We start from the raw sequence: 24,149 nt of genomic DNA, 5'->3' as shown, positions 1-24,149 counted from the left end.
GCTGAAATGGAAGCAGAAGAAATCTTTCAGGGTGAAGAACAGTTTGAGTCACCTGTTACTGTAACTCGTGCAGAACGATTGTGCCTAGCCTCAACTATAAATACATATAAGCAAATATCTGATGAAGAGAATGAGGGATCTAGGGAGGAAGACGAAGAAGAGGAAGGTTCTGAAGACGAAGATTATGGAAACGAGTTGTTTATTCAGAAGAAGAATTTGAAGATGAAGATAATGGGGACGTATATTAGGAGCATTATCTTTTGTTTATGTTAGGAGCATTGTATTTGTTGATGTTAGGAGCATTGTCCTTTTTAAACCTTATAATGAAACATTGTTTTTGTAATGAGTTTGGTATGGACATCTCGTTGTTTTAAACACTTGTTTTGTCTTGACTTATGAATCTTATATTATATATCTGACCATTCTTGTTCTATTAAATGCAACATGTCGGGTAATGGATAGAATGATAAAGGCCGGAAGAACAACCCTTCTTCTGGCAGTACGGGGAGTAGGGGGAGGGCATCCCCTAATTCTACTGACGAGCCACGTCATACGACGTTGCTCACACCGATCGACATGCCTATGATCACTGGAGTCGCAGGCTCCAATAGTCAAGGTGCCATTGCTCCGCAAACCAACATGGTTGATCCTCTAGCAGACTTATCTAGGGTTATGCGCCAGGCTCAACAGATGGGCTATGTGTCCCAGCCCTAACCCCAACCCCAACAGATGAGTCATCGATTACATCCCTCACAGATAGGCTATAGGCCCTGACCTCCACTTATACAGACAGACTATGGGTTCCAGCCCTCACCCCCACCCCTCCACCCACAAAGGGGTTGTCAGACCTCACCTACAGTATTGAGAACCCATGGTGGTGATGGGTTTCAGGATTATTTTTTTGAGGGTGGAGGCATAGAGATGTCGACGCCAGATACACCGGTCATGCCACACACACCACTGACGCCACATGGCTCCGCCTCCAGAGATATTTCAGGCGATCATGGCTCTAATGATGGTGATTTTGATGACTCATCGTTGCCCATTATCCACAAAGAAGGGGATAAGTTAGTGTTTTCATCTTTTAAATATTTAATTTTTAATGTTGTAATTACACTTATATATATGTTTTTTTTTGTAGGTTTGGTGACCATTCTATCCACAACGCGGTTATAGATCTCTTTTGGCAGAGTATGGATGATGCGTGGCCTACATATAAGAGCATCACGGAAAAGACTCGTAAACAGATGTTTGCGCGTTTTAGGGTAGTATATTAAATATTTATTATTGTATCTTAAACTCATTTCTTTTTACTTTCTATTTTTAAGTATACTTTTTTTTATAGACAAAATATAGGTGGTACACAACGGAGAATGAGGCGATATATACAACATTCAATAATGTCCTCAAGGAAAGATACAAGGACCGGATGAGGGATTTGAGGAAGTTATCTGCTAGAATGGCACGACGTGATGGGTTACCATTTAAAAAAGATTTTTCTAAATACTTTCCAGAGATATATCAATACCGTCCCCAGATGGTACCAGAGTCTGTGTGGCCACGCTTGTGTGATGTAAGAGATACAATATATTATTGTTTTATTTTGTTGATTTTTATTACTTATTATATTATTAAATATATATTTCTTTTAACAGCGTTGGAGCACAGAGAAATGGAAAAAGTTGTCAGATGCTGCTCAGACGAACCGGAACACCCCTGATTCCACTGGGAAGACATCAAGGCATACGGCTGGTAGCATAGCACATGCCAAGCACCGTCGTAGATTGGTTGGTATCATAATTGTAAAATTTATTATTCTTGTTTTTAACACTGACTGCATCAATTATACTTTGTCTTTTATGTAGAAAGCACAGCTGGGTAAAGATCCCGAATTTTGTGATCTATACGTGAAGACACATGGCACCAGTGAGTCGAAGAAAAGATATTTCAAGGGAGAAAGTGAAAATATAGAATATTGCTCTAAAACAGCCAAAGATGCAAAAGTACATTATTTTTTTATATTGACTATCTCAATTTTTTGTATATGACAAGGGTGTTGTTTTGGTAAATTGTAGGATGCATATCTAGAGGGGTTAGTGATGAAATATGGAGAAGACCCAGCAAACCATAGGCACGATGCGCAGGTATGGGTTGAAAGCCAAATTCGGAGAACAGGAGGAAAAAAGAAGGGTCATATCTATGGTATAGGGGCATTGGATGCCAATGTTGTGGTTTCTAGGATAACATCTTCCGAATCTACTCGGTCCACCCAATCCAACAACAACACACAAGAAGAGGTATGTTGTTATTATAGATAAAATTGATTAAAAACAAAAGTACATTGTTATTATGGTTTAAAAGTTAGGTGGTTTGTTGTGCTTATGGATTACATTGATAATAAACAAAAGTTCATTGTTATTATGGTTTACAAGTTAAGTAGTATTTTGTTATTATGGATACAATTGATTAAAAACAAAAGTACATTGCTATTTTGTTATAATAAATTAAAGTACATTGTTATTATCATTTTTTAGGTTGATAGGTTACGTGAAGAAGTTTCTAACATGCGACAATTGCAAGAACAAATGGTACAACAAATGGAAAGGATGGTGAGGATGATGAATGGTACAACAAATCAAGCCAATGATCCCCCTCATACTCCACCCGAGGATGGTGTATAAGTTATGCATGTTGGTATTTGGAATGAATGTTTGTTAATTTTTAGTTGGTACGAATGTTGTGACAATGGAACAAATGAATGTGTCCACTTATTTTGCAAACTTGGTGTATTTGGAACACTTTTTGTGTACTTTGAAACCTTAATTGTAGTGTTATTATGTTTGTGTTTACTTATCTTGCATGTTTGACAAAAAAAAAAAAAAACTGGAAATATTTTATATTTAAATTTAATAATTAAATAAAATGACTATTACCGACGGAAATGTCGTCGGTAAGCACGCCCGTCGGTAAATAAGTCCATACCAGTCAAAAGGGAATTCCGTAGGTAACCCGTTACAATTCTGTCGGTATTTTTTTCCGTAGGTATTCCGTCGGTACTATATTCCGTAGGTATTCCGTTGCAATGTCGTCGCAAATGACTTCCGTCGGTAATCTGTAGGTAAGTGTCCGTCATCGATATTTCGTCGCAATTCGGTCGCAATTTCTCGCCGTAGGTATTCCGTCGGTAATTTACCTACGGAATATGGCCGTCGGAATTCCATCGGAAATCTGTTGCAATTCCGTCGCTAAAAATTACCCACGAGCAATTATGCTACGACACCCATTTCGTCACAATTCCGTAGGTAAACCGGTATACCTACGGATCTTGCTGTAGGTATTTTCGTTTTTTCTAGTAGTGTTTGGATATGGATTTGTTAGCGGGATTCAACATGCATGGCAACCACCGATGGGGTATATGTAATTTCAGAGTTGATCGGTGGTTCTCCTATGATATTCTTCCAGGATTCAATGACAATTTGGGTTTTTCACGCAATGAAGAAGGGGATCACACTGCTTGCTCTTGTGGGAACGACTGTCATATCAGCTCACAATACAAAGCATCATTCTCTCTCTCTCTCTCTCTCTCTCTCTCTCACACACACACACACACACACACACACGCACAGAAACTCTACAGAAATGCTGTTGCTTATAATAACCATCAGAAATGGTGTTCATAGGGAATTGGCGTAAATACATTTTCATTGAGGAAGAACATGTATCTACCATAATAAATGAAAATGATTTTGCCACATGTCCTCTTCTCATTCATTTAGACACATGGCATTTTCTAGAAATTTTAAAATTTTTTATTTTCCACTTGTCATTTTATTGTATTTTTGATTTTATTAAATTAAAATCTACATTTAATATATAAGGTAATATATATGTAATGTATCTAATGCATTAAAGTCTCATTAATTTTAATAATTCAAAAAATTTCTTATTTTTCTTATAAATTTAAAGTTTTCAAATTGTTAAAATTTTATATTTAATTTTTTTTAAATAAACCCATGTAATACATGGGTCTCACACCTAGTCCGCTAATAAGTGGTAGTAGCCACTCTAAAGATCCACATTTAAAGCCTTGTAATACTCAGTCTTCTCCTAATTGGAGTTAAACATGGAGGCATTTCAGTTGTATGAAAGGCAACACATACTCGATATTTGTGCATATATATACGCTACCCAAACTAAAGTTCAAATTTCATCAAGTTAGAGAACTAAAGACAGAGAGAACAACAAATCAATGGGAAGATCCAAAATATTTCATATCTTAATCTTCTTCTATATATGTCTTGTCGCCATAGCCCTTCCTCATCCATCTGATCAAAATGAAAGAAAGGTATACTAAATTTCAACACCCTAAAGCCCTTTCCGTTTCTTTATTCAGACATATCCATCCGACTGCATGCACTGATTCTTAAGTTTTTAAGCAAGTCACAGCGACTCAAGAAACATTCTTCATTACATCGTGCTTTTGATTTTTTTTTGTTATCTATATTGGAAAAATGCATGAACTTGATGCGTTGTGTTGTCATAATTCATAATTCATAAATGTTGTTGTAGCCATACATAGTATACATGGGAGCTTCTCCTGTAACGAGGACAATGACATCTATCGTTGATCATCACCATAGTCTTCTTTCAGAGACCATTGGAGAGTAAGTTCCTAGTTATTATTATTTAATACAAGTATTTTTGTTACAATGAAATTCCCGTTTTAATTTGCAGTGAAATATTAGCAAGAGATTCCAAGTTGCATAGTTATGGAAGGAGCTTTAATGGATTTGTGGCAAATCTACTACCTCATGAAGCAAATCTACTCTCACGTAAATCACTCATCACAATCAAAATATGCCTCTTAGAGAAGATTATAAATATGGTGTTTTTCTAAGGGTTTTGATTGTGTTGCAGAGAAAGAAGGAGTCTTATCAGTGTTCCCAAACACCATACGACCGCTTCACACAACCAGATCATGGGATTTTATCGGATTGCCACTAAGGAGTACACAAAGAAACATAACAGCCGAAAGCGATCTAATTATTGGCGTTCTTGATACAGGTGATGATTCTTTGTAATAAAAAGAATCCTTTTATATAAAAGGAATCTTGATTGAGTGACTTATTTTATTCAGGGATTTGGCCGGAATCCCCTAGCTTCAATGACAAAGGCTACGGTCCTCCTCCTACAAAATGGAGGGGTAAATGCTTCTTGGGTGGCAATTTTACTGGTTGCAACAAGTATAACTTCTTTCACTGGTTCTATTATAATTAACACCTATACTTTGTTTTCTCTCTTGCCATATTATACTTATTTTTTTTCTTACTTATTAGGTATTATAATTTTAAATAAATTTACTATCCTTTCATTTTTTTTTTCTAATTATACTTGCTAATAAATTTACCAAATGATATTATGGGGGTTTTGAGATTGCTTATTTATTAATTTATTATCAATCATCATTTGTATCGTTAATAGATAGTTTTTAAGATTTTGGACGGAGTGAACTAAAAAAAGTAACTTATTAATTTGAGTAAATTAGACGAATGGTCCCTATGTTTTGGGATAATTTGTACGTTTGGTTCCTAACTTAACATTTTAATTCGAAATATCCTTATAATTTGTTTTTGTTGCACGCTTGATCCCTGTTTACTTAAAAAGACTAATTTTTCATTAATTTTTTAATTTATCTAAATAAGATGAGGTAGTTAATGTAATGTAAAGTGAGGCGAAAATGACATTGAGGTTGTGTTTATTTAAATAAATTAAAAATCAATGGTAAAATAGTCTTTTTAGGTAAGATATGGACCAAACGAGTAAAAAAAACAAATAATAAAAAATTTTGGGAGTTAAAAAAAAAAAATTAGAAATCAAACATTCAAATTACTCAAAACCATAAGCCCCATTCTACTAATTTACTCTATTAATTTAAATAAGCGTATTGTGATAATTTAATTGTTTTCTTTTAACTTAATTGAAAATGTTAATAAATTATTTGAAAGTGATTGTTATAAAACTGCAAACCAATTAACCATTTTATTATTATTTTAACAATAAAAAAGAATATGGATCTTACATCGTTTATATCTATAAACAAATTTTGCTAAACTATGGAATCTTTTTACCATTGTTACGATATTAATTAATCAAAACAATTTTTTTCTAAACCCCATTTTGCTTTTGATTTCATAAATTATAATACTATAATAAAAATTTTGAAATAAAATTCTGTAAAGAAAAATAAACAAAAATAAATTGTTATTTTTAAGTTTTAACATATAACCTTCATTTTAACTTGGATGTATATTTTTTTTTTGAAAATTCAACAGTAAATTGATAGGCGCACAATATTCCTACATCGCAAGTAAGCACGACCCGAAACTATCACCGGTGGATAACGAAGGCCATGGAACGCACACAGCTTCCACGGCGGCGGGTGTTCCGGTGAGGGGTGCAAGCGTGTACGGTATTGCGAGAGGCACAGCTCGAGGTGGGGTGCCCTCGGCTCGCATAGCAGCTTACAAAGTATGTTGGGGCGGTGGTTGTTCGGATATGGATCTGTTAGCCGGATTCGACATGGCAATCGCCGATGGGGTGGATGTAATTTCAGTGTCCATTGGTGGATCACCTAAGAAATTCTTCCAGGATTCAATGGCGATTGGGGCTTTTCACGCAATGAAGAAGGGGATTTTCACCGCTTGCTCCGGTGGTAACGACGGTCCATATCAGCTCACAGTACAAAACACAGCGCCGTGGATAACAACCGTAGCTGCTTCAAGTACCGATCGGCAGTTTGTGGCTGATGTTAAGTTGGGAAACGGTGAAAACATCATGGTTACTCTCTCTCTCTCTCTCTCTCTCTCTCACACACACACACACACACATAAATTCAACAGAAATGCTACTATTGCTTATAATAACATTCGGAAATGGTGTTTATAGGGAATTTCTGTAAATACATTTTCATTGAGGAAGAAGATGTATCCGTTAATAAGTGGTGCCCTTGCAGCCAACACCACCGAATCATACAGAAACGCAAGGTATCTGCATTTTGTTTTGGGCTAAATGCTTGAAATAACAACCTACTTTCCTATATTTATGTACTTAAATTTCTTTCTATTATAATACTGTTATTTCAAAAAAAAAAAAAAAAAAAAAAAAAAAAACTTATTGAGCCCTTGTGATTTGAAAAAATATACTTAATTATAGCATTATAGTTTCAACTTTTCCTTATTACCACATTATACATTGAGTACAATGCTATTATAGAAAAAAAAAATCTAAGTAGAATGTTTGTGGATTGCATGAATGATTATGTATACTTATGTTTAAAATATGGGATCATTTGTAGTGCTTGCGACTATGGATCTTTATCAGATGAAATGATAAAGGGTAAAATCGTCTTTTGTTTGGGGAAAGGCGAGCAAGATCACACACTTTATGACAAACATGTGGCGGGTTTAATTGTGTCCCGAGAGACACATTACGATACACCTTCTTCTTTTGTGATCCCTGGAACTTCAGTAAATCTCATGGAGGGAAAAAACATTGATTCCTACATCAACTCCACCACGTAAAAAATATTAACATACTTTCATTTCATTATGTTATAGCATCATACATTCATTTTTTTACAATTTCACAATATACTTTTTAAAATTTTATATATCACAGAATGTCGGTTGCAATAATACAAAAATCAAGAGCCATTAAGATTGCTAATGCACCATTCATTGCATCTTTCTCTTCAAGAGGACCACAAGTGATAACTCCCAACATTCTTAAGGTCTCTTTCTCTCTCTCTCTAAAACTACAATGTTGTAATCACAAATAATAAAAATTGATGTACACAGCCTGATATTGCTGCACCTGGATTGGGGATATTGGCTGCATATTCAAGACTAGCAAGCATGACAGGTGATAGAAATTATGACAGACGATATGTGGATTTCAAGATAGCTTCCGGAACATCAATGGCGGCTCCTCATGTGGCGGCAGCAGCCGCCTATGTCAAATCATTTCACCCGACTTGGTCCCCTGCTGCAATCAAATCAGCTCTCATGACAACAGCAACACCAATGAAGATGAACAAAGAAGACATGGAATTGGCATATGGATCGGGTCTAATAAACCTTAAAAAAGCAAGAGACCCGGGTCTTGTATACGACATCAACACAAGTGGCTACATTCGATACTTATGTACTACTGGCTACAACACCACAACTCTTGGCATACTCATTGGTGGAAACCAACAATATGATTGCAAGAATTTTAAACCAACCAAAGGTGCAGATGGACTAAACTACCCCTCCATCCATTTGCAACTTGAAACGAATGTCACCACGTTTTCAGGAGTCTTTAAGCGGATTGTGAAGAATGTAGGGACACAGGAATCGACGTATAAAGCGGAAGTGGTGAGTCAACCGGGACTCACGGTTAGGGTTGACCCGAGTACTTTGACTTTTCAAAAATTGAATGAGAAAAAGTCGTTTACGGTTTATGTGGAAGGGTTGTTTCTTCAACCGAAAGTGCATTTGGTGTCGGGAGCGATTGAATGGAAGGATGCTAAGCATTCGGTAGTGAGTCCGGTAGTTGTATATAGGTATTCGCCTCCACTATGGATGGATGAAAAGAAGGTGTAGGGGCTAATTTCACTTTGTTTTTTCTAATTTGGAACAATTTTGAGTGATGAATTTGGGATGTGGTACTTAGTTTTTAGTGTTTAATTTCAGAATGGGTTAAATGCTAGAGATAGCAATGTACTTTTATTCATCTGTTTCCGTTAAAGCACTTGACTTGACTACTTTCATTTGTTTCTATTGTTGAATTGTGTTTTGTAAAATCTACTCGGTTATAGCAATGTCATCTGAATACAAAGTCAATCTCATTGCTATAATTGTAATGATTTTATAAAGTACTAATGTCCTTCTAAGAAAAAGATTGAAACTATAAGTACAAAGTTTTAATTGAGAGAGATTTTTACACATGAAAACGTAAACAACTAGTTAAACCCATAATAACCTTTTTAATCCTTCCTTGCAATATTTCTATCTATTGGTCCATAAAAGTTTATATTATTAAGTCTTAATTCACATTTTGACCAAATTCATTATTTAATCTTATTAAATTATGGTTTCTGCCATAATAATAATAATAATAATATTATTATTATTATTATTATTATTATTATTTTTTATTTAATTAAATAATTAATTTATTTTAACAAAATTTTAATTTATTCCTAATGAAGTTGTTACACAAGTACACACGGGGTGACCGCTTGTTTTTCTTTTTCCTTTTGTTTTTTTAAAAAAATCCAGTAATATGTGGATAAATTGCTGCTCCATGGAATAAATGATGTCAAATGTTTTTTATTCAGTAAACTATTGGAGAAAAGCAATTGATTCATATTAGGATTCATCTACTTTTAATAGCTGAAAATTTTCGGTGGAAGTTTTTACGGTCTAAAAATTATCGGTCGCTAAAATTGTTATATACAGATTTAACATATTTTCATTTAATTATTTTATATATATAAACTAAGAAATCTCAAATGAACACTCGGATATGTGCCTGTGAGGGAATGAGGGTATGTATGGGTCCACACATACATCCCTACGTCTCCCCATTAAATTTTTTTAGCAACACCCTAAAATTACACGATGTAGTACAAAATAAGCACTACCCCTTGAAAGGAAAAGTGTGTGCAATAATCACGTCTCATGATCATATCATAACTAGATCTAATTCATACTTCATACTCAATTCCAAAATAAAATTAATACATATGAAAATATGTCATGTCCACTTAACCAAACAGAAGAAAAGAAAAAAAAAAAAAAAAAAAAAAAAAAAAAAAAACAACAACAAACAAAATAGTGTTCTTACTTCTGCATCTACTTGGATCTTCACTTCGGCTTTAGCAATCATTCACTGTTACAAAAAAAAAGTATTATAACTTTTGTCTGAAAAATAAATGATCTATGAGCTTACTACATTACAAACCCACCATAAAGTAGAAAGCTATAACCATAATGATTTGTTTAATATCGCATCCTACTTTCATTCTTCCTATTAGAGCATAAAATTTTGAAAAATCTACAGATATCCATTGCTATGATTGGGTAGATTTTTAAAAGCATAATGTCCTAGTTAATATGAAAAATTGAAAGTATGATGTTGTAATTGGTATATTTTCATCGTTTTAATAAGCACAATGCTGTAATCGAATTAAATAAAAGTAGGATGTTATGCTTAACAAATATATGAAAGTACATTACTATTTCTTGCATTTATCCCTAAACCAATAAGAAATTCAAATCTTGCAACTATTGAAATTGGTCAACTCTAAAATCAACTTTATAACACCCGATATCATAAAAAGAAATTTTCAAACGACAAACTGTCATATGTATGTTTATATGTGGAATTTTGGAATTCTAAATGACTAAATCAAGATCACAATTAGGTCCATCTTTAGGCAGGTCTATTACCCAAACATCAAAACCACAATTAAAAAGGATGAAAAAAATTCTGTTAATACCTATCATGGTTGGAAAAGAGCTTTGGAACACTCCAGCTTTAACTGCACACATCAGCATATCTTAAACCTTTAAGCTTTTTCTAGAGGCAAAAACAAAGAGAAACAGGCACCATAATCCAACAACTAGTAAGTAACACAATCAAAAAATTTAATAAAAAGAAAGAATAATAAAAAAAAAACCCGAAACCTAACAAATTACCAAAATCAACAAAACCATCATTTTTCGATTCACCGTCTAAGACTTACCAAAAAAGTATCTTTGCAGACGGTCTATACACAAACTGGGAGTTTCGATTCCAATGTGGATCGACACTGGGCTTTATGTCACATGTCAAGAGTTTGTTGGAAGAATAACCCTTTTTACAGAACTATCAGTATTTCATTCAAATTGTTTGTTAACTTCACTTAACGCATCCTTCGTTGTCGGCAAAAAAGAGACTTTTCCATTTTGAGGTTTTTTCTCCTCTTCCTGGCCTCAGCTGCAGCAGCCATGTCACATACTGTTTTAACTGAACAAACACCTGGAACTTGATGATTTTTATGCACAATTTGCTTGCTATCAGAAAGTAGATTGCCCGGGGAAGAAGAAGACTCTACTGGTTTTTCATTTAGATTAAAATGGGGATGGTTTTGATTATTATTTTGGAGAAAAGGAAAAAGCCAAGGGTAAGGGAGTACAATCATTGGAGGCCATGTGAAAGGGGGAAATGATGACTGATTACACATCATAATCGGAGAATTTGTTGATGAAGAACAGTAAGTATGTCCATACATCTTCGTTATCTTGATCATCTACAAGAAGAGACACGTATTAGATGTAGTACTTGGTGTAAATTTTAGGGGTTAATTGCAAGAAATAGCAACATACTTTTGTTTATTTGTTTATTATAAAATTCTACAAAAAAATCATAAGTACAATGTTTTAATTGAAAAAAAGTTTCGATAATAAACATAAATATGAAAGTAGGTTGATGTTTCTTGCATTTAACCGTAATCTTAATCATATTTTTACCTTTGCTTTTAAGCATTCGTTTGTAACCTTCAAAATGTCCAACTCTTTTGAAGCCATCTCCTTTTTCTAATAACAAAAGGGAGGTAAATTTTAGATTTGTACACTCCAAGCTTTTGGGAATACAAATTTACGCTGCTAAAAAAGACATATTTTGTTCGTAAAATATCATCCAAGATATGAAATTGGGAAAATCCAAAACAGTATGAAATACTTTCATTAGGTGATCTAACCACAAAAGTATATACAATTTTGGGGGTGTTTGGGATTGCTTATTAGTAATAAACATCTTTAGTTGTTTGGATGAAATAAAAAAAAAATGTGCCTAAATAATAAGTTTTTGATAATTTGTTTTCTTCTAACTTATTGAAACTGTTATTATAAATGAAAAACATTTTACCATTTTACCCCTATTTGAATCATAAAAAATCCTATATATATTGCAAAAACCTACTTTTCTCTTTTCATCATCAATAATATATATATATATATATATATATATATATATATATATATATATATATATATATATATAGAGAGAGAGAGAGAGAGAGAGAGAGAGAGAGAGTTAGGATCATATATAAACTTCAACTATTGTGTGAATGTATAACCAATTTTGGACCAACCACCACACAAGGGTATTATCGGAAGTTTGCATACAAATGTTTTAATAACCATAAATAAAATTTCATAATTATGTAACTTCCCTTAAATCATGCATCCCTTATAGGTGTCTCATCTCCTTCATGCCTTAACTGTCGTATCACCATTACAAAACCCTACATCATCTCCATCGCCGCCATCATTACACACCTTACAAATTAATTTTGCCTTCTTTGTTGTTTTAAACTAGCTACTGCTTATTAGTTCTATGAAAAAAAAACCCACCATGTTTTCTCATTCAAACATAACCCTTGCACCATCAATTCTTGTTTCTTGACCATGCAAAATAAGAGATCATAATATACCTCTCCTTGTAACTCCTTTTCAGCAAAAAAAAAACCATTGTCTGAATATTTAATCATCTATACACTTTCCCATCACACCAAACTTCCATTAATGTATTAAATTAATTTTATGTCATCAAAAATGGTGTCATGAAAGAAATAGTACTGGAACAATAACATTATTTTATTGGAACAAAACATTATTTTGATCATATCGATTGAGGTTAGTTCATGATTATTTCATTTTTTACTGTTATATTAACATTATCAACGTTATGAATTTGTTGCTTAATAATCATTTGCTTGCGTTTTGTTTTTGAGATGTCAGATAGCAATTATTTTGGGATTTGGTTGATGTTGGGATACAATAATATTCTTTCAGAATTTCAGGAATCACCTTACAAAAACATCAATATTTTTTAAGAATATAGAGAATCGAGAATTTTAGTATTCGCCTTATTTATATATATATATATATATATATATATATATATATATATATATATATATATATATATATATATATATATATATATATATATATATATCCTTTCCGGTCATTTTTCATTTATAAACAATATCTACAAAATACTAAATAACAACTATCACTTATTGTGTTTTGGTACCTAATAAGCTATTCCAAACATTATTTATTAAACAAAATTTGTTACCACATAAACTGATAAATATTTTTACAAGAAACCATAAGCTGTTTAACGATTAACTAGCTTTGAAATAATAAGATGCCCGTTTATTTTTTATATCAATTTTAGAAACAGAAAACAATTTATCAATTAGTGTTATCCATGTTTTTAAACCATTAGATTATTATTATTATTATTATTATATCTTCTCACATTTACTAGGGGACAAGTGTGTGGGGCTATTTTAAGAAAGATTTGTGCAGGAAGTGGGGAAAAATTTAGATTCGTAAGGTCCACGATATTAATGTTAGGAACCAAAGCATACTATAAGGCTATAAATGCAAAACTACGCTACTTAAAGCGACAAATCCTTGTCATAAATCCAAAACATGAAATTTTAAAGAAAATAATGCAGGAAAAAATAGACCAACCCTTTTCAAATTTTTGTTCTCCCATGCTAGATCACCAGCTTTTCTGGCCAGCTCCTCATATATGGCCTTGAAAATTCATCATAAATTAAGAAAAACTTCAGTAATGAAAAAAGAAAAAACTCTTTTATCTAATATACATATTATCTTACATAATAAAAATCTTGAAATAAAAATTCTAAAATACAATACCTGCCTCCTGCGGATTGTTTGTCTAGCTGACTCTCTGTTTGCCAGCACTCTGCGTATCTTACGCGCTTCCTTTTCCGCCTGCATCAAGAAAGTTCTAGGCATAAATATTGATGGATATATTTAGAAAAGCGATCTCAAGATCTATAGCATGTCCGTCGCTTGGACGATAAGGTCGATCGTCCAAAGCCCATATTTTAAAGGGGTCAAAATTTCATGTAGACTTTATTTATATATATATATATATATATATATATATATATATATATATATATATATATATATATATATATATATATTATTTAGGGATCATATATGTATAAATTTTTTGTAATCGAAAATGTTATTTAGATGCTGGTATAAGTAATTTTCTTTCAACTGTTGAGTTATTATAAAAAAATTAATAAAATTTGTGTATTTTAAGGGTCTTTTATTGTCTTTCATCCAAGGCCTAAAATATGTCTGAAACGACTAGAACAACTCTGACATAATATACGAGTTTCAATTTAAGAGTTTAAATTTTAATATACATTGAGCTACTCTCGTAAACAAAAAAGAAAAAAAAATTATAGTCAGGTCCCCACTTAAGTATTTTTTGGGTGAGAGATTCAATATCATCTTACCAAATATTTCTACTTCATTAATATCATCTACTATCTTCCTACTGACACCATAGGACAAAAATTTATTTACCTTTTTGGACCCTCTTTTGGTGAAAGAACCCTAAAGACCCAAAAAAGAGAAACATGTTTATTTATTATTTTTTTTTTAATTTCTATGTTTTTTTTTTATATACAATGACCCATTAATTATGGTTCTTGATTCTTATACTACTCATCTAGCTGTGTAGATGAATTTCATTTTGGAGATAACCCATTTTTGCAAGAAAATAAATAGAGATAGGCATACAACTAAGAAGGAGACAGATCTTGTTACCTCGGTCAAAGTCCTTCTATGTCTCCTGCCACCTAAAGTTGAATATTTTGTGGAATAAGAAACATTTGACGCAAGTTCAGTATTCCATTCATTGTTCACCGGTTTTTCAGCCCAGATGCATGTCTTCTCCGATTGCTGACAAAAATAAATGAGGAAACTTTTTATTAATATAGAAGTCCATCTTTTACTTTTTTTTTTCTTTTGGAAAATTACAACCAAATTAAGTAGAAGCTCCTCGCAATATTTCATAGAGTACCCGGTTTGATCTTTTACTTAATGCAAGTTGCAATTAATAAAATATTGAGAAAAGACAAGGACCTGTTAGTGATTTATATTGACACCATAAAGATTGAAGAAGACAAATGATAGTTAACTATTTGTTGCATTTAAAATACGTGTTGATTGTAGAACATATTTATTGCGTTGAGATTGTGACAACTTGAAAAGAAAAGAACCTTTCATTCATTTATGTGACCCATTAGACTCGATGTTGCATTTTTCAATTGCTATACAGGTTGTCAAAATTGACCATGGATATAAAAAAACAATAAGTAAAGTGAACGATGTGATTTGTGAAGGTGATGGTAAATACGAAGTAACAATTCAAAACACTGATAGTAATTAAAACACCATAATTACATGGCCATCGATGAAAATTAGGTAAATAAGAAACCTTATCGACATTGATGGGACGCTTCGAGGACGATTCTATTGAGTCAAAACACGAGTTACCAGCGTTTGATACGGCCTTGACTCGTTCACTAACCGATTCACCAACATGACTTAACGCCGCCAGCGCCTCCGCCGCTTCCAACATCCGGTGATCTTCCCCGGCATTTTCTGAACTCGATCCATTAATCGCCTCCATGATTAGTCAATACCAGCAATTGAGTGGGGAGGAGCAGAGAGAGTGAAGAAGCCATGTTAGTAGTCGCGAAGAAGGGAGAGGTAGAAGGTGACACGTGTCATGCCACATCATGTTTGGCGTCTTATAAAAAATAGTTAATGTATGAAAAAAGGACACGTATCATTGAAGTATAGGCCATGTTGGCAATGTGAAACTCGCGTGATGTGGAAGAAAGGTAGCGGTTTTGCGGTGTGGGATTGGGTGTCTGTGGAACGGCGCATGCAGTATCATGTGGACGGCTTTCGCCTTATTTTGAAACAAGTGGACATACGACTCACCGCTACTTAATATGTTCTTTAATATAAAAAATTAAATTTTAATATTTAGTTTTTAAATCTTTGGATTTCTAATAACTTATTTATTGGTAGATTACTTTTTCAATTAATTGAATTGTCATGTTATACTTTATATCATTTAGTTGATATTCATTGTATCATACAAGGATTATATAGTACTCGACATTTTGGAATATATGGTTGGCTAGCAATGAGAAACTCTTCAACAAAACAAATGTTTCTCCTACAAAAACGGCAGATTTAATCATACTACAGGTGTTTGAATGGCGCAAATATAGGGACAATTTGGAAAAACTTGGGTGGAATGGAGTTGCTCTCTTTTTTGTTGCTGTAAATAGTTTTGCTCTTTTGTTTTTCTTTTTTCCTGTACTTCTGTAGCTACTTGCTATTGGTTTTGGTTTAATTTATATCATTTATTTGCCTGTTACTCCTTGCGGTTTTGGTTTAATATATATCATTTATTCGCGGTTAAAAAAATGCATATGATATTTTTAATATCATAATGAAATTAGTATTTTTCATTAGTATATGTTTAAAATTGTTGTTTTTGTTTCACAATATATGTTTATGAAGTTCACATTGTGTATGAATGGAAGACTACAATGTTAATTTTATGTTCACGTTATATAAGTTATGTCGCCCCCATGATGTAATTTAATTGTTTTGTAGAACTAACATAGATCCATGTTTTATCGTTGATGGAATATAAGTAACTGTTAATGATTAGGCCGGTAGGTGTGGTACCACGTCTTATCATATTTTCAGTGTGCCGTATTAGTGTTACATCATTTTCTTCTCACCCTCCTCTCACTCCACAGAACTAATAGAAATAGTATTTTTTTGTTTTTTTTTTTTAATTATACTCCATCCGTTTCAAAATTATTGTATATAGACAAAAAAACACACAAATTAAGGAAACATTAATTACCATTAACTTTATTCAATAAAATGATAGTTTTGTCCTTACTTTGCATTTAATGTTCATAAAATTTTTAGTTGGTTAAGTAATAATGAGGGAGTATTTTAGTAAAAAATTTATTTATTTTTAGAAGTTGACTATTATTTTGGGACAAACCAAAAATGAAATATGAACTATAATTTTGGGACGGAAGGAGTATAAAATGTAATTTGATAAAATGTAATTATATGAAATTAATAAAATGAAACTATTTCATTAATTAAAAAATACATACTAAAAAAACATAAATAAAAAAAACATATTAGAATAGTACATCACACCTAATCATCGTCGGTCATAACGTAATCCTCACCCGAATCATCTACAAACATATATAAATCGTCACTTGTATCGTCGTAAAATCGTCGACATCGGGATTTACTTAAGAATTTAATACATTTTCCACCGAATCAACAAGAAGGTTGTTGTGTCCAACTTAGTCGTATACTTCCCTTTCTTTACCATGTATTTGGCCGTACCTTTATTCATTCCTTCAAATGTTGGCAAATTCTCATTTTCATTGTAGTGACAAATCATCTTTTCCTTATCTTTTATAATCATATTATGCAATATGATGTATGTGTACATCAGACTACTTACTCTTTTTTTTGCTTGAATGATCGTGCTGGTACTGAGAGTACCTGCCAACGTCTCTTTAAAACATCAAAGGCTCGCTCAATATCATTCTTAGCTGATTTTTGGGTTGACTTAAACTTTAATCGCTTTTCTTCGTTTGGATATAAGAATAATTTCACAAATGTAGCTACCTCAGGATATATCTCATCAACAAGGTAATACCCATGCTTGTATGATGCCTCATTTGCTTCAAACGACACATTATATAATTTCTCAAGGTAGATGTCTTTGAATATCGACGATTGATCTAGACCATTGATGTCGTTGTTGGCACCTGTTGGACAAAAAATATCGAATGACTATGGATTACACAAGCGCTTGTTTATGTAAAAGAAAATATTGCAATGAAACTTGTTTTAGGGGTTGACTTTTTCCATATGACATGTGTTTCTCATATCTTAAACTTGATTGTTAAAGATGGCCGCAACATAGTTAAAGAACCCATTAATAGTATTCGAGGTAGGAGTGTTGATGTAGGACCCATATGTGACATCACCAATTTCATGACATTTTTAAAACTTTTTATTTATTTTTGTTTAAAACATATGTTATTGCGGAATTTGTCCCAAAATATCTTTGACATGATATAACATCAACATCAAGGCATATTAGAAGATTTTATATTTTAAAAACCTGGAATGTCATAACTGATACAAGAACATAAGCATAAACAGAGACTTACAAAATCTTAATATACTAAAGATCTACATCTCCTTAAATATCTCAACAGATAATTACATTATCTATCAGTACCTTCATATCGCTACCTGTGATACAAAGAAACTAAGTGAGTCAGGCTGGGAAATCTGGTGAGATACATAGGATTTTCAACCCACAATATTATAATTTTAAATTATATATTCTTCAGCATTCAAATAAACCAATTACACCATTCTTGTTATCCTCACTTTCTAGTCTTAGTAAGATCATCTCGAGAGATCTTTCCTAAATGATATTTGTCAGCATGCATAATAACATTTTGGGTTAGCACAACAGTACAAAAGTACTTGGATAGACACGACAATATAATAATACTTGGATAACACAACATGCACAACAGTAAAATAATACTTGGATAAGCACGACAGTAAAATAGTACTTAAATAAGCACGACACACGCGCCAGTACAATAGTACTTGGATTAGCACGGTAGTACAAAAGTACTTTGGACAACACAGCAGGACGACAGTACAATAGTACTTTTGGGTAGGCACGGGAAGTCACAACTTATTATTTTGCACAACTCTCACTAACCTATCACGACCACTAATTCACACAACCCTATCTGTAACACCCTGTTTCGAATCGTTTTGTAATTTGCGGTCGTGGCCCGAAGATCAATTATCATAAGGCTTCGGGTCTTGGGGGTAAGAGATATTTAGACCCCTTTTGGATGTGGGTAATCTATATTAGATGATTCGAGAGTTCGAGTGGTGCTTTGGAGCCCGAGGGTATAACCGTAAAGTGATAGTTGGCCTTTTATGAATTTTGGATTTAAGTTTAGTAAGTTTTAAGGAAAAGAGAGTTGATTGGGTTGTAGAGCTTCTCAACACCTTTCCGTGGGTATAAATATCGTCGGAATCGGAGTTGAAACGAAGAAGTTATGACCGTTGAAGTTAGGGCAATTTTGGGTTGAGCCGCGTATGTTGGGCGTACTCAACGTGTATGCTGGGCGTACTAGGGCATCCCTAGTACGCTGGGCATAAATTGAGTATGCTGAACATACACGATTAGTGTCCAAACCCTATTTTTATGGTTTGAGCCCTGATTAAGCCCCTTAACTCCCCCAAACCCATTCCATTCTCAGCCTCTACCTCTCCAACACCCTCTCTTGAAACCGTAACTCTAGTTTGAGGCTTGTAAGCAAAAATGAAGGTGTTTTTAAGCTCTTTTGAGTGTTCTTTGAGCACCTTAGAGAACAAGGAACTCATTGAAGAAGAGTTTGTTGTATTGGAGCTTATAGATCCAGACTTTATTCACCTTGACCTTTCTTCTAGAGGTATAAAGTTTGAATCTTGAGGATGAAATTGTTAGATCTAGCTAGTTTTGGGTGTTATGAGCTTTTGGTCACTTTAAGGGCATAAAGTTTAAATCTTGAAAGTTTGTGATCTTGTTATGGATAAAGTTGGAAACTTTATCCATCAAAACATCATTTTGATTCAGATCTGAAGGTTGGAGACTTAGACTTAATGGATTAAATTGAAAAAGATGCACTTTTGGGTCCATTTTTTTGTTGGGACTATTCTAATGGATAGATTTGGAAACTTTATCCATTATGGAGCTGTTATGAACCATAAAAATGTGATTTTGGCCATTCTATCCCTTCCGTACAAGAGTTGTGATGTCTTATTGGGTTAAGAACTTAGGGTTTTTGTCACACCCCAAAACCAAGAACGGCGGAAACGTTCTGGGGCGGAGGACGTCATGTACAGTATCACAACAATGAAAAGTAGTAAACAAGCAACAACATCATCCATTGCATTACTAATATAATTATTATACAAGTGTTCTGTCAAATTTTGATAAACACTAAAGCATAAATCAAAATGAAAGATTAGTCTTGAACAAGCTCCATCTTCCTTTCTCCTTGCATCGGTACCCGTCTATGATGATCTGAGGATACAAGTAATTTTGAAAGCGAGTATCAGCTTTAAAGCTGGTGAGATCATAAGTATTTTAGTGGCTTAATTTGTATGTAAGAATTTGTAAGTTTATGAACTGTAAGTATGGAAAATGTAAATGAACTGTAAGTATGGAAAATGTAAATGAACTGTAAGTATAAAAATGTTTGTAAAACAACTGTAAACGTTTGAAAAACTCTAGAAATCCCTATGATTCCTACTATTATATATGGGTGTCTTCTACCAAGACTTAACTGTTCTAAATGTTTGTTTCTTGTAAAAGTGTGTAATTTTCCCAAGTGTAACTATCATTATCAAAATATAGTTTTTACATTAAAGGTTTAAGTGAAAAGATCACTAAATATATGTAAAGGGAAAATAAATGTAGTACTGTAGTGTTGTATTATAGGAACTACTGCTGTACTAACTACCTTAAACCGGATTTATATTAAGGCATCATGTGATTAATTGTACCATACTATTGACTGGTAACAACGACATAAGAATGGTTGTAATAACGGAATGACGTTTGGCACCCGCAGACCTGCAGGTCCAGCTGTAGCTAGTAGCAAGGTGTAGGATAGTCAATCCAGTATAGATCTATACGCAAACTCACGCTCTCCCTCCAAGAGAATTCTGGCTACAACTTGGGCCATGACATTTATGGCATGCTCCGATACAGTGGATCACAATTTTATTAACGTATTAATGTAAGTGTAATGTACGAAAATGTTTTACGTGTGCTAGCTGTAATGTGTGTTCTCTCTCTATCTAGCAAGTATAGTAATGTACTGTAATGTTCTAGAAAGTATTGACTCATGAATGAACTGACTTATTGTATGATATTGCGTTCTAGTAATAGTTCTAGTATCTTCCTAAACTACCCATATGGTAGTTTACTAGTAATCTAACTGGTACGTATGGACATGGATGTATACCCTTGCTACCCAAGGGCATGGGATGAACTGGAAGGGCCTTTATGACTATATATGTACATATGTTACATAACTAATATTTAAACGACCTTCGGACGAGTACCCGATATCCCACCAGACCACATCTCAAGCACGAAAAGGAAATAGGGTGGATAGCCTTCCTAAGTCTTTTAAACATTTCTTATATAACTATACATATAGAGGCATGCAATTTATAATATAAAAGCATAAATAAGTTTTGTAAAACATTTGAACATAATTATTATCTTCAGAAAAGATCGACTTGATGTCAACCTATAAAACAGTTTGAAGGCATAGGTTTGATAAAACAGTTTAAGTATAAGGAAACATTTGTTTGAAACACAATTGTAAATAAGTTTGAAATGTGATATACAGAGTAAAATGTACAGTGTAATAAGGAGTTTAAAACATATAAAATGTTTATAAAAATCATTTGAAGGAAACTGTTTGGTAAAACGGCTAATGTGTAGTAAATCATTTGAATGCTGCATATTAATCACATGTGATTGATATAATAACTAGCATAATTCTACTTATTAATCACATGTGATTGATATAATAACTAGCATGATTCTACTTGTATCCCCCCCCCCCCCCATAAAACATTTAAAAATAGTTTAAAACATTATTTAAGGGGTATGAACTCACCTGCAGTAAGTGACTGGAATTGAACGAACTGTTATCGTAAGGAAAGATCGGACAAGTGCTTGGTGTCAAGTGAAGACTTTAGACACACACAATGATCCTAATTACATATGAAGACATATGTATATAAATAATTAGTGATTAAAACACAAATTATACAAGTATAAACATTTTAACGCGAGGAAAACACTTTTGGTCAAGTGCTAGGAGGCTAATGGGTTGCAACAAAGGAGTGCAAGGCCTCTAATTGGAGTTTAAGGTCTAATGACCATATGTTTTGGAGTTTACGGCCCTGGGGAGTAAACTCCTGGCCGTAAACTCTCCTTAGGGTCACTAAATGAAGCTTACAATTACTACAGCTCTAGTGGTGAATTGTTTCAAGGCTAAATCAAGTGTTTGGGCTTCCTATTAACTCCTTTAAGGAGTTTACGGCCGTGGGACCATACTCCCTTGGAGTTTACGGCTGTAAACTCCCTTGGGATGGTGTTTTCAAGTCTCTAACATTTCAAGGTTATGATCTATGCTGGGTTCTAGGCATAAGGAAGGAGTTAGGGTGTCATTTGACCCCTTTATAGGGGTTTACGGCCCAAGAACTTGTCTTGGCCGTAAACTCCTTAATACTTGTGATTCCTTATGTTTTCTAGGCTTTAACACTTTAGGGTACATGTCTAAAATCAAGTCTAAGCCTTAGGTGCCTTAAAAGCACCATTTTGAGCATGCTTTTTGGAGTTTACGGCCTAAGATACTCTTGGGCCGTGAACTCCCAAACTTGGGTGATTCTTGCTTGATTTCATGTCCCTAATACACTCCTATACAAGTCCAAGGTAGTAGTATATCACGGGGGACAATCTAGGCTTGGTTTCAGGAGTTTACCGCCCAAGAACACCTTGGGGAGTAAACTCCTAAATCGAATGATTTAGCTATGTAATCTATGTTATGAACACATTTAAAGCTTTCTAACACTACTAGAAAGAGTTACTCATAATTTGGGATAAAAACCCGAAGATCCGTGAGAGAGAATTTTGGCTTTTCTCTAATTGGAATTCAACTAATGAACCAATTTGGTTCAGAATTCTATTTATAGTCCTGAGATATTTTGGCAGAAATATTTTTATTCCTGAAACGAATTCTAATGTCCTAGAGTATTGGAATAACAGTGCTGCACAAAACCCTAGTGCATCCACTCTCCTAATATCTCCTTAAGTGTAAAATCCTGAAAACTGCCAAACTTATACTCGAAATCTGAGTTTTCACTGTAAATGTTCTACTTCTATTGGCTTCAAATGGTTTGTTCCGAATGGAAATTTCAGGTTGTCACATCATCCCCCTGTTGAAGGGAATTTCGTCTCGAAATTAGAATTTAGGCAAGGAAGTATGTACGAATGATCGAGTCGTGAGGAGGAAACTTCCTAATCGATTGGTTCTAGCGCACTTAAGTGAAATCGGGTTCTCGGTTGGAATCCCAACGAACCTTCACCATCGGGCGATGGCGTTGCTTCGTCCGCTTGACCTCTCGGTCGAGGGTCACTACGGTTCTAATACGAAGGCGAGGATCTCGACGAGTGGACTTACAAGAGTCCTAACGGAAAGGTATTGTTTCACGATTGAGACGCGAAGAGTATAATGTACTTTACTGAGTTCGCGGAGTAGGTCTAGTTTGTGCGAGGCACAGGCCCGATTCTGATAGGAATCTCGGGGGTCCTGTCTATCTTGGATTTAGCTTTCCACACTTTACGAAGCGTATTAAGCTGTTCCCGAGTGAGACTTCCTAAAGAATTTGGTCACTCACTTGGAATCTCCAAGGTTTCTTTTTCTTGTTTAACTTCCCAAACAAAGGCCACCCCTTGCTGGGTCAAAGTCGTATGGGTTTCTGTAGTTTGCGAGGAGTTCTGAATGAACTATGATAGTAGGTCGGTAAGACCTAGAATTTGGAAAAAGACTGTCGGCGTCTCTGGTGTCGATAAATGCTCAACGGTTTTGACAAATTGAAAGAGTACTCATAATTTCCCACATTACTAACAGTGTGTCATAGAAATTTGACTTTTCAATTTCAAAACTCGTACCTAGAGAACTTCGCTAAAAGTTCCTCTGTAGGAAATGTTTCCATGGGTTTTCTTCTTACTACGAGGGTAGATAAGTAAGTCATTACATGGAGAAATGACGAATTGATCCAAGTAAGAAAGACGTACCCTATTTGTTTAGGTCATGAAAGCTATGGGCATATTGGTCCTATCCGAAGGGTATCACTACGGACTCGAAGTGTCCGTATTGAGTTCGGAAGATAGTCTTACAGACATCCTTCTCTAACACTCGAACTGGTGATATTCGGATCTCAGCTCCATTTCTGAAAGTAATCCTTTCCTTGCGTTTGCTCAACCATTTCATTTATGCGAGGCAGAGATAATGATTCCTAATGAAAAATCTTGACGGA

The 24,149-nt window shown here is 33.9% G+C and overlaps 3 protein-coding genes across 4 annotated transcripts; 2 read left to right on the top strand and 1 right to left on the bottom strand.

Annotated features, from left to right (window-relative positions):
• Positions 1-921: 921 nt before the first annotated feature.
• LOC122194600 (autonomous transposable element EN-1 mosaic protein) lies at positions 922-2,717 on the top strand. The gene is made up of 7 exons (XM_042895582.2): positions 922-1,067; positions 1,142-1,249; positions 1,357-1,540; positions 1,656-1,787; positions 1,866-2,003; positions 2,076-2,297; positions 2,535-2,717. Exons 1-7 carry the CDS (start codon positions 922-924, stop codon positions 2,679-2,681), a joined length of 1,077 nt encoding a protein of 358 aa, XP_042751516.2. The 3' UTR covers positions 2,682-2,717.
• Positions 2,718-3,202: 485 nt separating this feature from the next.
• Positions 3,203-8,806, top strand: LOC111897445 (subtilisin-like protease SBT4.15). Its single transcript, XM_023893408.2, has 11 exons — positions 3,203-3,310; positions 3,379-3,522; positions 4,570-4,664; positions 4,735-4,832; positions 4,918-5,064; positions 5,138-5,243; positions 6,333-6,837; positions 6,946-7,043; positions 7,355-7,576; positions 7,678-7,789; positions 7,857-8,806. Exons 1-11 carry the CDS (start codon positions 3,203-3,205, stop codon positions 8,643-8,645), a joined length of 2,424 nt encoding a protein of 807 aa, XP_023749176.2. The 3' UTR covers positions 8,646-8,806.
• Positions 8,807-10,792: 1,986 nt separating this feature from the next.
• On the bottom strand, positions 10,793-16,073 carry LOC111897448 (uncharacterized). 2 transcript variants are annotated; one of them, XM_023893413.3, is made up of 6 exons: positions 15,373-16,043; positions 14,700-14,834; positions 13,767-13,844; positions 13,578-13,643; positions 11,559-11,624; positions 10,793-11,338 (listed from the first exon to the last, which is right to left on the bottom strand). In XM_023893413.3, the coding sequence occupies exons 1-6, from the start codon at positions 15,565-15,567 to the stop codon at positions 10,952-10,954; spliced, it is 927 nt and encodes a 308-aa protein (XP_023749181.1). In that variant the 5' UTR covers positions 15,568-16,043; the 3' UTR covers positions 10,793-10,951. The 2 variants fall into 2 exon arrangements, with proteins under 2 accessions (XP_023749181.1, XP_023749182.1); XM_023893414.3 differs by lacking the exons at positions 10,793-11,338; positions 11,559-11,624 and adding exons at positions 12,097-12,334; positions 12,444-12,538 and having other exon boundaries at positions 15,373-16,073.
• Between the last annotated feature and the right edge of the window lie 8,076 nt (positions 16,074-24,149).

Source organism: Lactuca sativa, chromosome 6 (genome assembly GCF_002870075.4).
Source record: "Lactuca sativa cultivar Salinas chromosome 6, Lsat_Salinas_v11, whole genome shotgun sequence".
NCBI lineage: Eukaryota > Viridiplantae > Streptophyta > Magnoliopsida > Asterales > Asteraceae > Lactuca > Lactuca sativa.
The sequence above is the reverse complement of the archived record's forward strand: the minus strand, read 5'-3'. Positions and strand labels throughout refer to the sequence as shown.

Excerpts from the sequence above, each read along its gene's own strand:
- LOC111897448 (XM_023893413.3), bottom strand. The coding sequence starts at position 15,567 with ATGGAGGCGATTAATGGATCGAGTTCAGAAAATGCCGGGGAAGATCAC. Across the intron at positions 11,625-13,577 it reads AGAACAAAAATTTGAAAAGG|AAAAAGGAGATGGCTTCAAA; the intron begins GTTGGTCTATTT and ends TTTTGTTATTAG. Across the intron at positions 11,339-11,558 it reads ACGAATGCTTAAAAGCAAAG|ATGATCAAGATAACGAAGAT; the intron begins GTAAAAATATGA and ends CTCTTCTTGTAG.
- LOC111897445 (XM_023893408.2), top strand. The coding sequence starts at position 3,203 with ATGGCCGTCGGAATTCCATCGGAAATCTGTTGCAATTCCGTCGCTAAA. Across the intron at positions 3,311-3,378 it reads ACAATTCCGTAGGTAAACCG|CGGGATTCAACATGCATGGC; the intron begins GTATACCTACGG and ends TGGATTTGTTAG. Across the intron at positions 6,838-6,945 it reads GAAACGGTGAAAACATCATG|GGAATTTCTGTAAATACATT; the intron begins GTTACTCTCTCT and ends TGGTGTTTATAG.
- LOC122194600 (XM_042895582.2), top strand. The coding sequence starts at position 922 with ATGTCGACGCCAGATACACCGGTCATGCCACACACACCACTGACGCCA. Across the intron at positions 1,788-1,865 it reads CCAAGCACCGTCGTAGATTG|AAAGCACAGCTGGGTAAAGA; the intron begins GTTGGTATCATA and ends TCTTTTATGTAG. Across the intron at positions 2,004-2,075 it reads AAACAGCCAAAGATGCAAAA|GATGCATATCTAGAGGGGTT; the intron begins GTACATTATTTT and ends GGTAAATTGTAG.